This window comes from Saprolegnia diclina, assembly GCF_000281045.1.
Source record: "Saprolegnia diclina VS20 unplaced genomic scaffold supercont1.49, whole genome shotgun sequence".
Classification (NCBI taxonomy): Eukaryota; Oomycota; class Saprolegniomycetes; order Saprolegniales; family Saprolegniaceae; genus Saprolegnia; species Saprolegnia diclina.
Window position 1 is genome coordinate 151,754 of NW_008246116.1, and position 16,058 is coordinate 167,811.

General features: G+C 56.5%; 3 protein-coding genes and 1 pseudogene across 4 annotated transcripts; 1 reads left to right on the forward strand and 3 right to left on the reverse strand.

Annotated features, from left to right (window-relative positions):
- Positions 1-74: 74 nt before the first annotated feature.
- On the forward strand, positions 75-13,389 carry SDRG_12379 (hypothetical protein; the record flags this gene model as incomplete). Its single annotated transcript, XM_008618450.1, has 44 exons — positions 75-450; positions 496-546; positions 600-733; positions 780-959; positions 1,004-1,074; positions 1,124-1,205; positions 1,249-1,427; positions 1,471-1,518; positions 1,567-1,662; positions 1,706-1,824; positions 1,869-3,102; positions 3,162-3,382; positions 3,435-3,597; positions 3,648-3,701; positions 3,749-3,982; positions 4,024-4,094; positions 4,142-4,235; positions 4,292-4,396; positions 4,444-4,785; positions 4,833-4,937; positions 4,985-5,464; positions 5,509-5,603; positions 5,645-6,022; positions 6,079-6,348; positions 6,398-6,995; positions 7,051-7,263; positions 7,516-7,930; positions 7,985-8,455; positions 8,506-8,984; positions 9,041-9,633; positions 9,686-9,788; positions 9,832-9,970; positions 10,016-10,150; positions 10,219-10,365; positions 10,410-10,547; positions 10,595-10,804; positions 10,850-11,066; positions 11,116-11,377; positions 11,433-11,501; positions 11,560-11,721; positions 11,785-11,973; positions 12,018-12,614; positions 12,657-12,855; positions 12,902-13,389. The coding sequence occupies exons 1-44, from the start codon at positions 89-91 to the stop codon at positions 13,387-13,389; spliced, it is 10,992 nt and encodes a 3,663-aa protein (XP_008616672.1). The 5' UTR covers positions 75-88.
- Positions 13,390-13,667: 278 nt separating this feature from the next.
- On the reverse strand, positions 13,668-14,099 carry SDRG_12380 (hypothetical protein). The gene is made up of 2 exons (XM_008618451.1): positions 13,879-14,099; positions 13,668-13,829 (listed from the first exon to the last, which is right to left on the reverse strand). Exons 1-2 carry the CDS (start codon positions 14,070-14,072, stop codon positions 13,709-13,711), a joined length of 315 nt encoding a protein of 104 aa, XP_008616673.1. The 5' UTR covers positions 14,073-14,099; the 3' UTR covers positions 13,668-13,708.
- Positions 14,100-14,373: 274 nt separating this feature from the next.
- Positions 14,374-15,506, reverse strand: SDRG_12381 (hypothetical protein). The gene is made up of 2 exons (XM_008618452.1): positions 14,855-15,506; positions 14,374-14,798 (listed from the first exon to the last, which is right to left on the reverse strand). The coding sequence occupies exons 1-2, from the start codon at positions 15,500-15,502 to the stop codon at positions 14,439-14,441; spliced, it is 1,008 nt and encodes a 335-aa protein (XP_008616674.1). The 5' UTR covers positions 15,503-15,506; the 3' UTR covers positions 14,374-14,438.
- A 487-nt stretch (positions 15,507-15,993) lies between these two features.
- On the reverse strand, positions 15,994-16,058 carry SDRG_12382 (annotated as a pseudogene). The gene has a single exon. The product of its transcript is annotated as a tRNA-OTHER (tRNA).

Sequence of the window (16,058 nt, forward strand, 5' to 3'; positions counted from 1 at the left end):
TGGCATTCGCAGCGTCGCCAGGCCGATCGCCAGCAACGGCAATGTCGCAGATGAAACTGTCATATCTTGAGCCGGCTATTCGCGCCACATGAAGCGCCGGTCCGTGGACGCGGTCAAGTCGCCGACGCTGTCTAAGCGCAAGCGGGACGTGGCCAAACGCCTCGACGCTGAGCCGTTTGCCGACGTCGATCTCGGCTCGACAAGCCTCGCGTTTCAGAACTGGCTGCAGACGGAAGATGCTGCGGAGACAGCCAAGCACAATGGATCGTGGCCGCGCTTGGACCTGGGGCGGCGCATGGAGATTGTGTCGCACGACGTCATGCCATCGGTCGCCCCACTTCTCAAGCGCAAGCGCCACGCGACGGGCCCTGCTGTGGTGAGCCCGCCACGACGCCGTGTGCCCAGTGCGGCACCAGAGCTCATTTTACCGTTCTTGGCCAAAGAAGACAAGTTGTCCACAGTGGATCAAATCGTGTCGTCTCATGGGGCCTGTAGACTTGTCAACCAGAAAGCAGAGATTGCAAGTATGCTCAAGGACGTCCAACGGTATGTGCTGCATTGTCAAAGTACACAAACAACAGTGCAACGACGGCATGTAGCGTGCATCCGACGCGCGCGCGGAGCGCCCCTGATGCGACAGAGGACCGCCTGCCGATCGACACGGGGCCCGAGCGGCCCAAGACGGCCATGTCCATTCCGGTTCTCAACTTGGACAAACCGATTGAGCTTGAAGGTACGGAAGCGCGGTCTAAAGGTCGTCCAGAATATCGATATTGTAGACTGCCTGGTGCCGTATGTGTTTCACGAGCGCCATAGCGCCGCGCCGTTGCGGAGCGTGGACTTGTCGCCGTGGACGGTGCTGGACGGCAACGAGCTTCTCCGAAGCGCGACACCGCACATCACATCTGCGTGTACAAGCCTCAACGTAGCGGGGCTTCACGCCACCTTTGCACCACCAGGTACAGTTCGATCTGCGCTACCGCGCTTGTAACGGGAAGTGTAGTCCTGCAGCAGTTTTTTGCCCAAGTGCCTTACTTGCGGTCGCTCGATTTGAGTTTGAGCGCAGGCTTGACGGTATCTCGCTCGGTGCCATTTGCTTGGTGCGATTCAAGAACGATGATAGAAAGCGGACTACAAGCTCGTTGGCGCTGCCTGCCCCAAGCTGCAAGAACTGCACCTGAACCAATGCGCCGATGTCTCGGACGGTACGCAGTGCGTGGACTCGCTACGTGCTGACGAGGCGACTAGATCTGCTCCGGTATGTGACGCGCGTCATGCCCCACATTCAAGCGCTGCATCTACGCCGTTGTGGACGCATCACAGACGTTGGCGTGAAGTTCATGGCGCAAGCATGGACACGGTTGATCGACCTTTCACTGCAAGAGTGCCAGTACCTCTCGACCGCCGCGCTCGACTCCCTCCTCACGGTACGTTCTACGAAGGGTCGTTTGAGGCGTGATGGTGGTGTAGACGTGCGGTGCGACGCTGCAGCGCCTTGACCTCTCCAACCTCCACCAAGTAGAGTCGAGCGTCTTTGAAAGATCGTGTTACTTAGGAAGTGATTAGGTGACCGACACGACTTTGCAGACACTTGCAGCCAGTAAAGCCAAACACTTGGTCGTTCTCCGGTTGTGCAACGCTCAACAAGTCACCGATGCTGGCGTAAGTCCGTTGTCTGTCGTCCAAGAGCTCTAACCAATCATAGTTTGAAGCGCTCGTGCGTCCGCCGATGGGCTTTGTCTACACGGGCGCGACCATCTCGTACAAGCTTGAGAAGCTCGACATCACGGGGTGCAGCCAGCTCACGGGTCTCGCGCTCAGCTGGTGCCTTGCCCTGTTTAGCATCTTATTGATATAAAAGATGCTAGGGTTGCGGCGGCGTGTCCGCTCTTACGGTTCCTCAAGTTTGGTGGCAGCGACGGAGTGCACGACAAGGGCCTGCGGTCGTTTGCGCAGCATGCCAGACTTCAAAAGCTAGCCATCGTGGGCGCACCATCCATTTCAGACGACGGGCTCGTGCCGCTACTTGCCTTTCCGCGTCCGAATTTGCCGTTTCTTTCGCTCACGCTTCGCCAGTGTCCGCGCCTCGGGGATGCGACGTTGGAAGCGATTGCGATACACGGCGCGCATTTGCACACCCTGATTTTGGACAACTTGTCTGCAACGATCGCCTCGACGAGCTGGGACCGCGCATGTCGCAAATGCAAACGCGTGGCCAAGCTCTGGCTCGGCTATGCCCACACGTTATTGCCTAGCACGCTCGTGTCACTGGCACGTCAAAGCCGAGATGTGCTCACGGAACTGCATCTCACCAAGTGCGACGAGATCGATACCCATGCGCTCTACCCCTTGCGCGCGCTCACCAAGCTTGCGACCTTGCAGCTCGACCATGACGGTGTCACGGACGCGGGTCTTGCGTTCTTGCCGCCGTCGCTTCAAGTGCTCTCGCTCAATACACCAAGTATCACGAGCGCCGGCTTTGCGATGTTGCCGCAGCGCTGCTGGCGCCTCGATCGCCTCAGCCTCGCCAATAGCACGGTCTCGATCGCGCACCTGCGTGGCGTCTTCAAGCTTTGCAAGTCACTTGTCCGCATTGACGTCGACGCGTGCGCGCACGTAACCGCCCATCACTTGCACGATCTCTCTCGGCTACGCAAGCGACACCAGCTCAAGGTACTCGTGGCGTCGGCGACTGCGTGCTCTCTCTTGCCTAGCCGCCAGTCGGCACTCATCTCGGCGTACACAGCGCTCTTGGCACGAGCAAAGCGCGAACACCGCGCGGCTACCATGATCCAGCAGCTGTACCGGACCGGCGTCGTCGTCTCCGAGAAGCGCTTCAAGTTTGATCGGCGCATGCACGTGATGACGATCCGCGTCATCATGATCCAGCGCTGCTTTCGTCGCTACATGCGGCGACAAGGCGTCCGCCGGCGCTGGCGACGAGCTCTGCGCTTCGTCTACACGGCTCTGTCGTGGTATCGAACCCACCAGGTGGCACGGCGCCTCGAGCGCGCGAAAAACCACTGGACACGCCGTAACCTGTGGCTTACTTTTCAAGCATGGAAAAATGAGTGGAGCGCCGCGGTGGCCGAGCGGGAGCGGGTATGCCATTCATCTACTCGTATAGGCTAACGTTCTTGAGACTCACGACGATCGTCTAGCTGTACAACGAGTCAGCGGCGGTGAAAGCCTTTCAGTTTTGGACAGGAAAGATCGTGGCCGGTGTCTTTTATGCGTGGCGAGGGCTCCTTCGCAAGAAGAAGGCGCAACTCAAGCGCGTCGCCGAGTTCTGGGGACTCCAAGCCACACCACGGCTTTTTCAGCGCTGGAAAGTCCATGCGCAAATCGCTGTTGCGTACCGTCGGCGCCTCGTCGGCATTTGGTATGTCACGATGACATATCTCGTGTGACAGATCCATGACGGTTTCATGTAGGAATGTGGCGGTTCAACTCGAGACGCACAACTCATTGCGACAGCTCCCAAAGACGCAGATCGCCAATGTCACTTGGCTGCGCAAGCTTTGGGCGCGCTGGACGCAGTTCTGCAAGGACCAGCGTTTTTTCGTCGTCCAAGCTTCGCTGTCGATTCTCTCGAGCGTACACCGGGCTTTATGGATGTCCATAAAGACAATCCATATATGGAGTAGAGTCTGACGCAGTGGAGCTTCAAGACGTGGCGCCGCCACGCCGAAATGCAGCGTGTACGTGGCCACCCAACCAACTATACAACTCTGACGGCTGGGGCTAGACAAAAAAGATGAAGTACCGAACCCATCTACGCAAGCTTTTGCATCGACAACAGTTCCGCGTTTGGCTTGCCTGGTGCGCGTACGTGGCCAAGCGCAAGGCCATCAAGCGCGCGGCGCGACACTTTCGCAGCAGCGTCGTCGCCCGTTGCTTCATGGCGTGGCTGCGTTTTCTCAAGCTGCAGCAAGATGAGCGTGAGCTGCTGCGGCGGGTTGCTCTTCGCCTTAAAAACTTGGTACGGAGCGACGCCTGTGCATTTAGCTGACTGCCTTGCAGGGTCTCGTGCACGCAGTCACCAAATGGGCCGAGTACGCCGAAGAGAAGCGTCATGCCAAAGCTGTCGCAGGGTTCTCCTTTCCACTGCTAGATATCGGGCGCGAATCGAATCTGTTAGGCGGGCGCTGGCTTTTTTCCGGGGTGCAGTGGTTTTGCGCACGTTTCTTGCGTGGCGACACTACGTCGCGCACCACCGAGAGCTCCTTCAACGCGTAACACGATATCAGCCAGCGTTGCGTGCCAGTGACCACTTGACAACTTGAAATAGATGCGCGAGCGCATGCAAGCGAGCGACCTCGCCGCACGCTTCCATGCTTGGGCTCGCTTTGCTGCGCGAAAGTTCTGGGAACGTCGCTGCGTCGTGTTGATTCAGGTACGGTCCATTGTAATGGACAATATTGTCATGCGTATGCTATACAGACGCAATGGCGCGGAGTCCTGGCGCGGCGTTTTGTTGAAGACCACTACTTCAACGTGCGCTGGGCCGCCGTGGTGATTCAGCTGGCGTGGCGCGGCCGTTTGGCGCGCTCGATCCTGCGTGCGGCCGACCGCAAGCGCCGGTTGCGTGCGTACAAGGCCAAGGAGGTCGAGTGGGACGCAATGGAGCTCAACGACGAGGCGTCGCGCGTCTACGAGCAGCAGCTACGCCTCATTGTGATGCTCCAGCGGCTCTGGCGCGGTGTCGCGGGACGGCATTTCTACCGCGAGTTGCGTCGGCTCATGTACATCAAACGGCAGCAGGAGCGTCGCCAGCTCCAAGAAGTACACAACCTGTTGCATACGGCATGTCATGATGACATACCCTGTAGATGCTCTTGCTCCGCGCCGAGTTGCGCAAGAAGGAGCAAGCCGAGCTCGAGCGACGGCGCGAGGCGGCGGCCATTGACATTCAGCGCATCGCCCGGGGCTACAACGTACGCCCATATGCGATAATCTATGTCTATTATCCCATGCGGACTAGGCCCGTCGATGGTACGCGACACAGAAAGGGTTTTTGCAGCTGCGTCGGTGTGCGGTCCGCGTGCAGGCAGCGTTCCGCGGCAAGATGGCGCGACGCATGGTCACGGCCCAGCGCCGGCACCGCGTCACGATCCTGCACATGTACGCGCGGCGGAGCCTCGAGTCGAAGCGACTGCGCGCGCTGACGGCCATGACGCGCGAGTCGCAGGCCGCGCTGCGGTCCTTCCTCGCCATATTTGGCCTCGACCCCGCGACGTTCATCATGGATTTAGCGTCACTTTTGTCCGAGATCCGGACGGACTTTCTCGCGTTTGTTCGCTTTTTCGTTCATGTGCGGCGCATTGCTATGGACGCGAACACCAAGCGCGCGACCAAGAGTCTTAACGGCAAGCAGCTACTGCAGTGGCGCGACGAGCTCGTCGCCGCCGAAGAAAAGCTCGCGAGTGGTATCAACTTGACACCGATTGTTGCCGGCGATACGGTGTTTCGTTTCAATGTTTCAACCGAATCTCATCGATGGCGTAGGTGCGCATCATTTTGGAAGGCCACCCGCGTTGTGGTGAGACCGCGTACGTGCTGCACATCCAAGACGACAAGTCGACCGAAGTCAAAATGGACAGGTAGACACTCGATGGACGTACATTGGACATACTGCGTGTAGTGACAACTCCCTCGAATTTCTACCGCTGTACACGCAAGCGACACCGACGGACGTATCGAAACCCGTTTTTTACAAAATCCCCGCGCTGCACTTTGCCCTGCCGCGGCTGCAGATCACGCCCGAGTGGAAAGCGTCGCTGCTCGCGTACGCTGAGAAAATCCGCGACGAGACGCGACTGTATCTTGCGGCGCGCAAGATCCAGTGTGCCGTCCGCGTCTACTTGGCCCGCATCGCATTCCAACAAGAACTGCAGACGCAAGGGGTCGTGCGGGCACGTCGCGAGACGCTCTTGCTCTCGGTGCTGACCAAGCTCGGCTTGGCCAACCACCGAACGGCCAAGATCCTCGAGCGGCTGCGTCTTGCCGCGTCGACGCCAAAGTAGCCATTTTTTCCATTTTTCTAGACCAAAAGGTATGAACAACCATACGTCATAGGGACCTTCCCGACACGGCGCTGGCGATCGCAACCATGGTCGATCGCTTTCAGCAAGCGTGGGCCAAGCGCGCCGAGATCAAAAATGCGCTCAGCAATCTCCAGAACGTCCAGTTTGGTGGCGACGGCCCGTTCCACGATGAGTGGATGCCGTTCCGGTTTGATGGTCTTCTCGACAAGCTCTTGTTTCGGCCGCTTCGGACACTGCGCAATTGTACGAACGTTGCGCTCGCTCGGTTCTTCTTTTCAAAAGGCCTGCAGGGTCTGGCAGGGTACATATGTCTTAGCCAAGTGGTCTATAGTCCTATGGGTACTGTGTAGATTTATTGGCGGCGGGGACTTTGCGCGGAGCTTTGAAGAAAAAAACATTTACGTCAAGCAGTACCAGTTTGAGCAGCTGACGCAGAGCGCGTACACGGACTCGGATGGCTGGGCCATCGTGCACGGCGTCTTTGTGCGTGGAAACGACGCAAGTCTGCCGCACCCGGATAGGTCGCGCGTGGCACTGCTACCGCACGGGTGGGGCGTTGCCAACTTTTTACGCGGCGAAGACCCCGAGAGCGGTCGCCATTGGGACTCGAAAAACTCCCTTCAGGCCAAGTACAAGGCGCTCTCAATCGTTCGGGGTCTTCGGCAAAAAGCAAAGGAAGAGCGACTGGCGGCGCAGATTGCGGTCGCGCAGGAAGAGTACAACGACTTGCGCTCCGAAGAAGGCCCTTATGGGTACGCCACGCGGCACGCCAAGCTCAGCGCTGTCGAAGATGCGCTCAAGCTCCAGCACGCACGCTGGGCCAAGGACGAAGCCGCCCGACGTGAGGACCTAAAAGCGCTTCTCGTCGTCGAGGCCGACGTCGTGGCTTCCTTGAACAAACTCAAAACGACGCTCAAGCAGCAGTCGAGCAAACTCCGCGACCTCCAGGTCGCCACGACACGTGACAAACGCCATGGGAATCTCAACTGTGTATTCGCTTTAGGCTCAACCCCCGGAAATGATCATGAACATTGAGATTTCTCCGAGTCGGAAGAGTCCGCTGACGTTTGTGGTCATTGGCGCCAAAATTCAAGTGCGCCTCGACGACGGCAAGTGGCACGACGGCACCGTGGTCGAGGTCGATGTTGGCGTCGGCAGAGCCAACACGGCCAATGTCCTTATGAACGACGACCACGCGATCGAAGTCATTGAGCTCGTCCACAAGAAGCATCGCAAGCGAAGCCAGATCTCGGAGCAAGCGTCGGGCCAGCCCAGTGCACAGGTGCATCTATTGCATGCGTCCGAGTCGAGACTACACAACCTTCTGTAGACATCTGCAGAAACCTCACGCGAAGGTGGTCCGTCTCAAGACGAAACAACCGATGGCGCCGACTCGAAAGATGCCGAGAGAGAGACGATCGACCACGAGAACGACGATGACGATGATGACAAGGCAAGTCACGATGAGTTTTCCGATGTTGAGCACGTCAGCGATGACGAAACGCCGGAAGAAAAGGCGGCCAAAGCCATCGAAAGCTTGGAGACGATTGGCCAAGTCAAGAAGCAGTCCGAGTTTCGGAAATGGAAAATGGGCGGGGCCATTGACGTGAGCTGGCCTGCACCCGATGAGCGCGGCGCCAAGATCACGGGCTACGTCGTCGAGTGGGAAGCCGAAGACATCGAGTCGGGTGAGACGTCGACCGGCCGCCTCTATGTTCGAGGCAAGCACCACCCAGAGACGGGCGCCCTTGAACCGCCCGTGCCGGAGCTCACGATTGGGCCCATTGACTTGGCCAAAGAGTTCAAATTTACCATCAAGGCGGAAAACGCGCGCGGATTGGGCCCGATGAGTCGCCTCATGGAGCTACCACTGCCCCCGATGGGTACGTCGTTCTACATGGCTACGGACGACGCAACAATCTGTCATCTCCATCTAGAGATCAGCCACGTTCTGGCGTACGACCTCGAGCCACCCCCCGTCGACACGACAAAGCTCGAGGCCAAGGAGAGTGCTTTGATGGAGATTGAGGACAAATTGGCCACCGACTGGATCCAAGAGCGAACGTGCACGGTGTGCAGCGAGCGATTCTTGGATTTTCCGAGCCTTGAATTGCACGTGGGCATTTCGCACCACCTACCACTCGTGTGTCCCTTCCCGAGCTGCAAACAGTCGTGTGCAAGCTACCAGACGCTACGCTACCACATCTGGCGCTGCTCCCAGACAAAACTGACCAAAGACGAAATGAGCCAGCCGCTGTTTATGACAACGTTCGAGCTCTCGCCCAACTATTGCATGCGCAAGCCGCGGCGCCACGTAATGCCCAATCAGCACGAGATGGCCGACCAAGGCGAAGAGTATTTCTTGGAAACAAAGTACCAAGGCGCCGTGACCGACTGGCTCGCCCGGGGTGCGTGTCGCCGTCGTCTAGTTCTAGACAATAATTGTCCATCCTGATAGCCCATGCCCGCCACGACACGCTTAAAGATGATGCTGCGCGCTGGCACCAGCGCGTCAGCGATGTCGACGCAGCCATGGACGCGCTTCCGCCGGTCTACGGCGTCGCGTTCGAGTCGGCCGAGCTCAATTTAAAGGCAAGAGAAGAAGCGGTTGAACTTTGCGAGCGCATTACGGCCCAACGACTTGTCTACATTGACGAGTCGGCGACGAAGCGCGAAAAGTATCATCTCGAGAAAGACGAGCTGGACGCGTACATTGAGCTCAAGACGACGCGGCTGGCGACGGCCGAAGAGGCGTGGCAAAAGCAGTCGCTCAAAAAAGACAAGAAGACTGCAACGCAAAAACGGGATGCCTTGGTCGCTACGATCGAGAATTTTGAAAAAGAGTACGCGGCGACCAAGGCCAAGATGGAGGCCGAGATCGAGCGCCTCACTGCGCTTCAAATCGCGCTCCTGCCGTTCATCCAGCTCGTCATCAAGGTCCAATCACTTTGGGGATTTTGAAATGATTTTTCTTATTTTTGACGTTATTCTAGACCAACGAGCTGCGTGCGCTCTTGGGCAAGGCACGCGTGCAAACCAACCTAGTCGTGACCAAAAACAATCAAATCGTCGGCGCGATGCACCAGCGGCTCGCCGACCTCATGGCCGAAAACGTCCACGAAGTAGAAGGCCTGGAGGCGTACGACCGGCACATGGCGGCGCGCGCCCGCCAGCTCAAGCGCCTCCAAGCCGCGCTCTTGGAAATGCAAATTCGGCACCACGCCGAGCTCGAAATCTCACACTTGTACGACGAGGTCGAAAAAGACGAATTTGAGCTCAAAGTGCTTCGGCGCAGTCAAAAGCAGCTGCACAAGGAGCGTATAATCACTAGCGGCGACAGCGAGCTGTACGAGCCCGTGGTCACCGACAACTATGCCCTCCAGATCGCCAACCTCGACCCGCTCATCCAAGAACGCTTCGCCGCCGGCCGTCGAAAAGACGCCGAAGCCAAGGGCGAGACGATGCAAAAGCTGGTCCTGGACGAGTTTCAAATCGACGAAGAAGAAGCGAAAGAAGCCGAGGCTGAGCGACTCGAACGCCTCGCGCTCAAAGCCTCGGCGGGTGGCTCCAAGGTGCTCGCCAAACAGTACGCACTCGATCACAGTCCATTTTGGGTGATCATGATCACGTTATCGTAGCCGCGATGATATCCCCGAGTGGCTCAAGCGCAAAAAGACGGCGCTGCCGACCAAATACGTGCGCATGGAGTGCAACTTTCGCAATGGCTTGATCCACGGCCACGTACCTTTTTGGGGTGGAAAACATTGTCATATTTCACGTCTAGGTAAAACTCGAATTTAACGACGGGTCGACGTACGACGGGCCGTGGGTCGAAGACCCCACGTACGAGCAGCCATCGTGGGTCGAGCCTACAAAGACAGTATTTGTGTCGGATCATTTCGGCTCGTTCCTTTGCCCCGACGGTAGCCGCAGACACTTGTCACTGCAGGAGACGATTCTGCACGTAGGTACCAAGTGGGAGGGCAGCGAAGTCAACAATCAGTTCCTACCACAGCATGCGTGCGGGACGTTTACGATCGAGTTCCCGCATCAAAATTCGCGCTTCTCGGGCGAGGTTGTCAACGGTCTCTTCCATGGCTTCGGTACGATCCATTTGCGTTTATGGGTTTTATTGCGTTTTATGGGTTTTATTGCGTTTTATTTCATATAGGCACGCTGTTTGTCCAGCGACCGTACACGTCGGGCGAGTATGTGGGTGAGTGGAGCCACGGGGTGCGTGAAGGGTATGGTGTCGAGATCTTCGAGTCGGGCGAACGCTACGAAGGCGACTGGGCCCAAGACCAGTACCACGGCCAAGGTACTTCGACCTATACAGCGCAACGTGCGCCAAACGGGCTGTAGGTATTGCCACGTACGAGGACGGATCGCGCTTTGAAGGCACCTTTTGCTACGGCAAGTGGCATGGCCAAGGCGTGCGCATCAACGAATACGGTGACCGCATCGTTGGCAAATTTAGCGACGGATCGCTCGACGGCCGCGGTACAAAAACGCGGTTAAACACAGTAGGTGTATAGTCGTCGGGGTAGGGGTGGTCGAATTTGCCGATCGGCGCCACTACGAGGGCGATTTTCGTTGCACGAAAAAGCACGGCATCGGCATTTTGACCTACCCGAATGGCGACCGGTACGAAGGGCCGTTTGTCGATGACGCACCCCACGGAGAAGGCAAGTACTTTACACGCACGCCGGCCGAAGAGGGCAGTGAGCCCATCATGCGCCTCGGCTTGTGGCAACACGGTATGTCATGATGCGATAGACATGTCACGGTGACATTTCTCGTAGGAGAGCGCACGTTGTGGCTGTCGAGGCCAATCACGAAATTTGCGACCATGATGTTTGTACAATATTTTACAACACTCCACACGACCAACACGGGCCAAGAGATTGAACTCGTCAAAGCAAAGTTTCGAACGCCGTATGCAGTCATGGTGGCCGGCATGTTGCCCAACTTGCCACTCGGTGTGGACCCCGACGACACCTTTGTCAAATCCATTGTTCGGTACCACATTTATTTATACGCTTTCGCTGCGAAACTATACCGAACGTAGACTCTTGGCCAAAATGCAAAACGTCATGGTTGGCGCCGATGTCTTAGAGAAGACGTCCATGCAGCTTCAAATCGTGTCGAGCAAAGTGCTCGAGCTCCAAGCCGCCGTCGAACGGACGCGCAACGACTTGGACCGCAACGATCGGCGAGTTCGTGACGCGACTCGCGTCGTGCGGGAGCTGGCCATCGATCTTGAAGTCGCGCTGGAGAAGGAAGACGACATGCAGCGCAAGCTCGAGACATTTTGGAAAAACGATCCGCGGGTAGACCATGACTCATTTTGCGTTATTTTGACGGTAAACTTTGAACCATGGATAGAAAACTCAAGTCGTGTACAAGAACGCCGTAATTGCGCTCAACGAGATCGAGCTCATGGACTGGTATCGGGTACGTTGAACGACAGGATCGTATCTGGTAAAATAGGTTGAACGGGGTGTTCTCTTAGATCCGCAAAGCCAAGTTGGATGACAACATGGTCGCGCTTCTGGAGGCGTTTGCGATTTTACTCAACTACCAATCCAACCTTGCGCTTCACGGGGTGCCATTCAAGCCAACCCGCGACGAGATGCTCATGCTCTTGGGCAATTCGACCGAAAACGCCATGCTGGTACATGTCATTTCCATGAAATTTCATTGAATGTTTCATGGATAATCATTGTACATATAAAAGGGCGACAAGGAAAGTTTGATTCACAAATACGACATCAAGGCGCTGTACATCCTACCGCTCTTTGACATTTACTCGTTTGCCGAAGGGCCGCGGTATCAAATGCTGCAAAATGTGACTCAAGTCGTGCACAACCCTCGGTTGCGACCGGGCAACAGCAGCCTCGCAAACATTTCGCCCGCGATTCCCCCGGTATGTGATGAAAAGCTGCGTTTTAATTAAGGTTTTACGTGTAGCTGTGCGGTTGGGTGCGCGCTGCATTTGCGTACGCTCAAACGGCCTGCGAGATCTATCCCGTGTACAAGCGCCTCATGGAGCACTTCAACAAAGTTGAGGGCCTCAAAGCGTCGCTGCGACTGGAGCAAGCCGAGCTCTCCAAGCTCCAAGCCACATCGGCAGGCCATCGAACGCAACTTGCCGAGCTCAACGACAGCTTGAGTCATTATGTGAAGGAAGAAGCGCAACTCGCCAAGACCATGGACGACATCAAGGAGCTCGACACGATGGAAGACCTCCCGACGCAGCACGGACGCATCTTTAAGCCCAACCCAGTCGCGCCGATCGACCCACGGCTTGTAGAGGCCGAGCGGGTGGCGGCTGCGGCCGAGCTTGCCGAGAAAGTCAAGCTGCTCAAACTCAAAATCGCATCGGACGACAACCTCAAGAGCCAATTTGGTATCTTGCGCAAGGACATCAAGAAAGTCTTGGACCGGAACCTCGACCAGATCCCGTACACGCAGTTCCTCAAGCAGTACGAAGTCGTGACGCACAAACGCCTCAACCTCGCTGCGTACGGCGTCAAGAAGCTCAAAGTGCTCTTGGCGCTGACGACGGTATGTCACGCCACGTTATCGTTGTGAAACCGCTGCCAATAGGACGTTTGCACGATCGTGTTTAATGATTACGGCGATGACGTGATCCATACCGTGATCGACCCCGAAAACCCATATGAGCTGCCCAAGTACGCGTTCCCGTGCAAGCTCTGCGTCGGCAAGAGCTACGACACGCACAAGGAGCTCGAAGCTCACTACCAGTCGACATGGCACCATATGAACCTGCTGCTTCAAGCACAAGGTACTTTATTCTTTATTGACAATGTGACCTTACCTAACCCCACCAGGCGAGCCGACCCGCATCTTTGATCGGCGGTCCCGGTACTGGCAAGAGACGTATACGGACGACAACACGATCACGTACACGAACCGCATGACGGGCGAGGTCTCGGACGAGCGCCCGCCAGAGCTCCAAGGTGATGACGTGATCCTGGACGGAATGTTTGCACCGACACCGGACGATGATGACGAATGTATGCCGATTGCAAGCGACTGGGAGGAAGTGGCCGACGAGTACGGTAACATTTACTATCGCAACAAGGCGACGCTCGAGACGAGCTGGACGCTCCCGACGCCGGACCCGTGGACCGAGTACTTTGACGAAATCAGTCAGAGTACGTACTACTACAACGCCACGACGGGCGAAACGGCGTGGACGAAACCGGGGGACGCGACAGCCGAGGGCATCGACGAGATGGCTGCGTACGAAGCCTCCTCGGCCGGCCTCCTCGATGCGATCGGTAGCTACGACGTCGACGACGACGGCGTTGAGTGAACTCCTATTTAATGCGTCATATATTTTACAGAAGAAGACCCTGGCCCGTGACCAAAACTTGAAACAGTGGTGCCTATAGAGTAGAGTGCCGCACCTCCAAACATCATTATTCGAATTCTTAGTACAAGAATACACTGCTAGTGTCGACGGGTCCAGGATATGTACGTGTCGCCGAGTGTTCACCATGATCTCTCGTAGGTAGTCTCGGACATGACCTTGATCAAATCAAGCCACCTGCACCGATGTAAAGGTGTTGATCTCTTGCCCAGCACGGACAATGTATCGAGTTTATACAGTCGTCTTCGTGTTCACTCTTTTCTTATTGGTAAAAGATTTTGTGGGCAAACGCAGACCGGTCTGTGGACGCCTGCACGTTATCGTGCAGAATGAGCGGCTCCGAGTACGTCACAAAGCCTTGCTGATACAGTGCATTGACGTTCCTAACAGAGACATTATGGGCCTGAGAGCGATGCGCAGGCGACGACGCACCGTCGGTGGTAAATGTACGAGCCGCCCGTGCACGCGCAGAGGAAGAAGAGGACCGCGAACCAGAACCACCACATGGCCATCCACTCGAGGCCGTCCGCGCTACAGATGCGGACGCCGTCGCTGCGGAGCCAGCACTCGGCGGCGACGGACGGCGCGAGGCCGAACGCGACGAGCAGCGCAACGGGACGCCCCATGTCTCGCTTGAAAATATGGCTCTTCGCTAAGATCTTTTTGATATCGAAACGGCGCCTTTCTAACCGGTTGAAGTTTCGGTTAGGTTTCAAAAGGTTATGAACCGAGACCAGCAGCTTGCATCCCAACACCAGCACACAATATTGCATCAACGACAAAAACGAATCCAAAGTCGCACTACAAGGCTATCGAGGTGAAGCAAGCTGCGGCGATAGGTATGTACGGACGGTGGCGATGTAGCCTTGTTGCTATCCTCCATGGACTCGGGAACATTTTCCACTAAAAATGGAGTTGTGAAGAAATTGTCTGTCTTTGGACCGATCGTATTGCTGTATTTCCTTTTATCAACCATTTTCTTTCCGATATATCTACATCACCGAGCACGATTTCTTGTGTTGGTCGGGCAACGGCACCTCGGTCCTCAGGCTGCCCGTAAACTTGTTGCCGTAGACGATCGTGGCTGTGGGTTGAATGCCCAGTGGGTTGGGCGTCGAGTGCTCTGCAAACCAGTGCGAGACGTTGCTCGTGACAAAGCGAAAATACTGCCGAAATTGCGTCGTGGCCACCGGAAGGGACTCGTGTGGCGTCCGGTCCGTGATCCAGTACAGCTCGTTGGCTTGCGGCTCGTAGTACCCGTCACGGTCGGGGTCCAAGACACCGTGGAGGACATCCACCTCGCCAAGGGCACCGACAATATCGTTCTCGTCCGCGACGACCGTGTTCCAGACCTAGTCGAACGCATTTCGATGAGTATCCTCGCATCGACAGCACGCAGAGTGCGTACCCCACAGGAACTCGCGACCGTGGATGCCATGTAGATGCCGCCAATCAAGCGGTTGGTATGAAACCAGCCGCGCCCCCAGCGGATCTCTTGCCACTCCGAATGCGACTGCCCAGCCCCGACCTTGCTCACGAGTTTGCTTCCATTCGGAGCTTCGACGTGGAGTCCTGGGCGGCGCTGGGATGTATTCGCCTCGACGATACCTTCGTGGATCGTCAAATACCCGATGGAGCCGATCTTGTGGCTGCCTTGGCAGAGGTTGAGGAGAGGGATATACCGCCGGCACTCGGGCGGCAGTGTTGTCCGTGCTTGGCCAATGATGAACGGCATCATGTTGACGTAGTATGGTTTCGGCTGCGCCTCGCCGTCGACGAGCTGCGCGAGCGGCGGGGGAAAGTCTACGAGCAGCGAATTGTGGCGAAGGACCTCATCCCGATCGGCGTCGTCGGGCAGCAATCCGATGTCACCCATCTTGACGTAGCCGCGTTCATTTTGCAGGAGCTGAGACCGCCAGAGCACTCGAAGGTGCTCGACGATACCTCGCAAGATATCAGTGTGGCCGCGTAGGTGGTGGAGAGGGCTGTTGTCGTCGAGGGTTGCGAGAAGAAGGAGACGAACCACGGGGTTCGCCCATAGTGATGGCGTTGCCATGATGGGAAATGGTTTTTGCGAACACGAGTTGAAAGGTATGGAATGAACAAGGCACGATTGGCGGATGCGTGCCCAATCAAAACCCGATCTTCATGGATTTATTTCTGTTTTCTGCGATTTTGTGGTTATGTGGAAGAACCAGACACTGCGTGACAAGCTCGCGACGAACGGTATGTGGTGTTAGAACAAACAACCCCGCGCTCGAGAAGGCTCTTGGTATTCAGTAGGAACTCTGCCTACGATATTGCATAAGACACCCAAAAGATGGGGTGGAGGCGAGCTGCACAACATGTACTACTGGTACATGTATTCTGTAACGCCATACTCATATTGTAGTGGCCTCCGTTGAGCGCTGAGGTGGTGTTTGCGTCTCTACCTTTGCCAGACAACAGCTCTTCTTCAAGTCCAAGTGCAATAGGTACCCAGCAATGAATAGCCGGAACGGCCAAAGAGGCCAAGGTCAAAGTCGTCTGAAAGGGAAGAAAAAAGTATGCACCAACCGGGAATCGAACCCGGGGCATCTGAATGGGAACCAGATATTTTACCACTAAACCAT

Excerpts from the sequence above, each read along its gene's own strand:
- SDRG_12380 (XM_008618451.1), bottom strand. The coding sequence starts at position 14,072 with ATGGGGCGTCCCGTTGCGCTGCTCGTCGCGTTCGGCCTCGCGCCGTCC. Across the intron at positions 13,830-13,878 it reads TCGTACATTTACCACCGACG|GAACGTCAATGCACTGTATC; the intron begins GTGCGTCGTCGC and ends TGTCTCTGTTAG.
- SDRG_12381 (XM_008618452.1), bottom strand. The coding sequence starts at position 15,502 with ATGGCAACGCCATCACTATGGGCGAACCCCGTGGTTCGTCTCCTTCTT. Across the intron at positions 14,799-14,854 it reads CGGTCGCGAGTTCCTGTGGG|GTCTGGAACACGGTCGTCGC; the intron begins GTACGCACTCTG and ends GCGTTCGACTAG.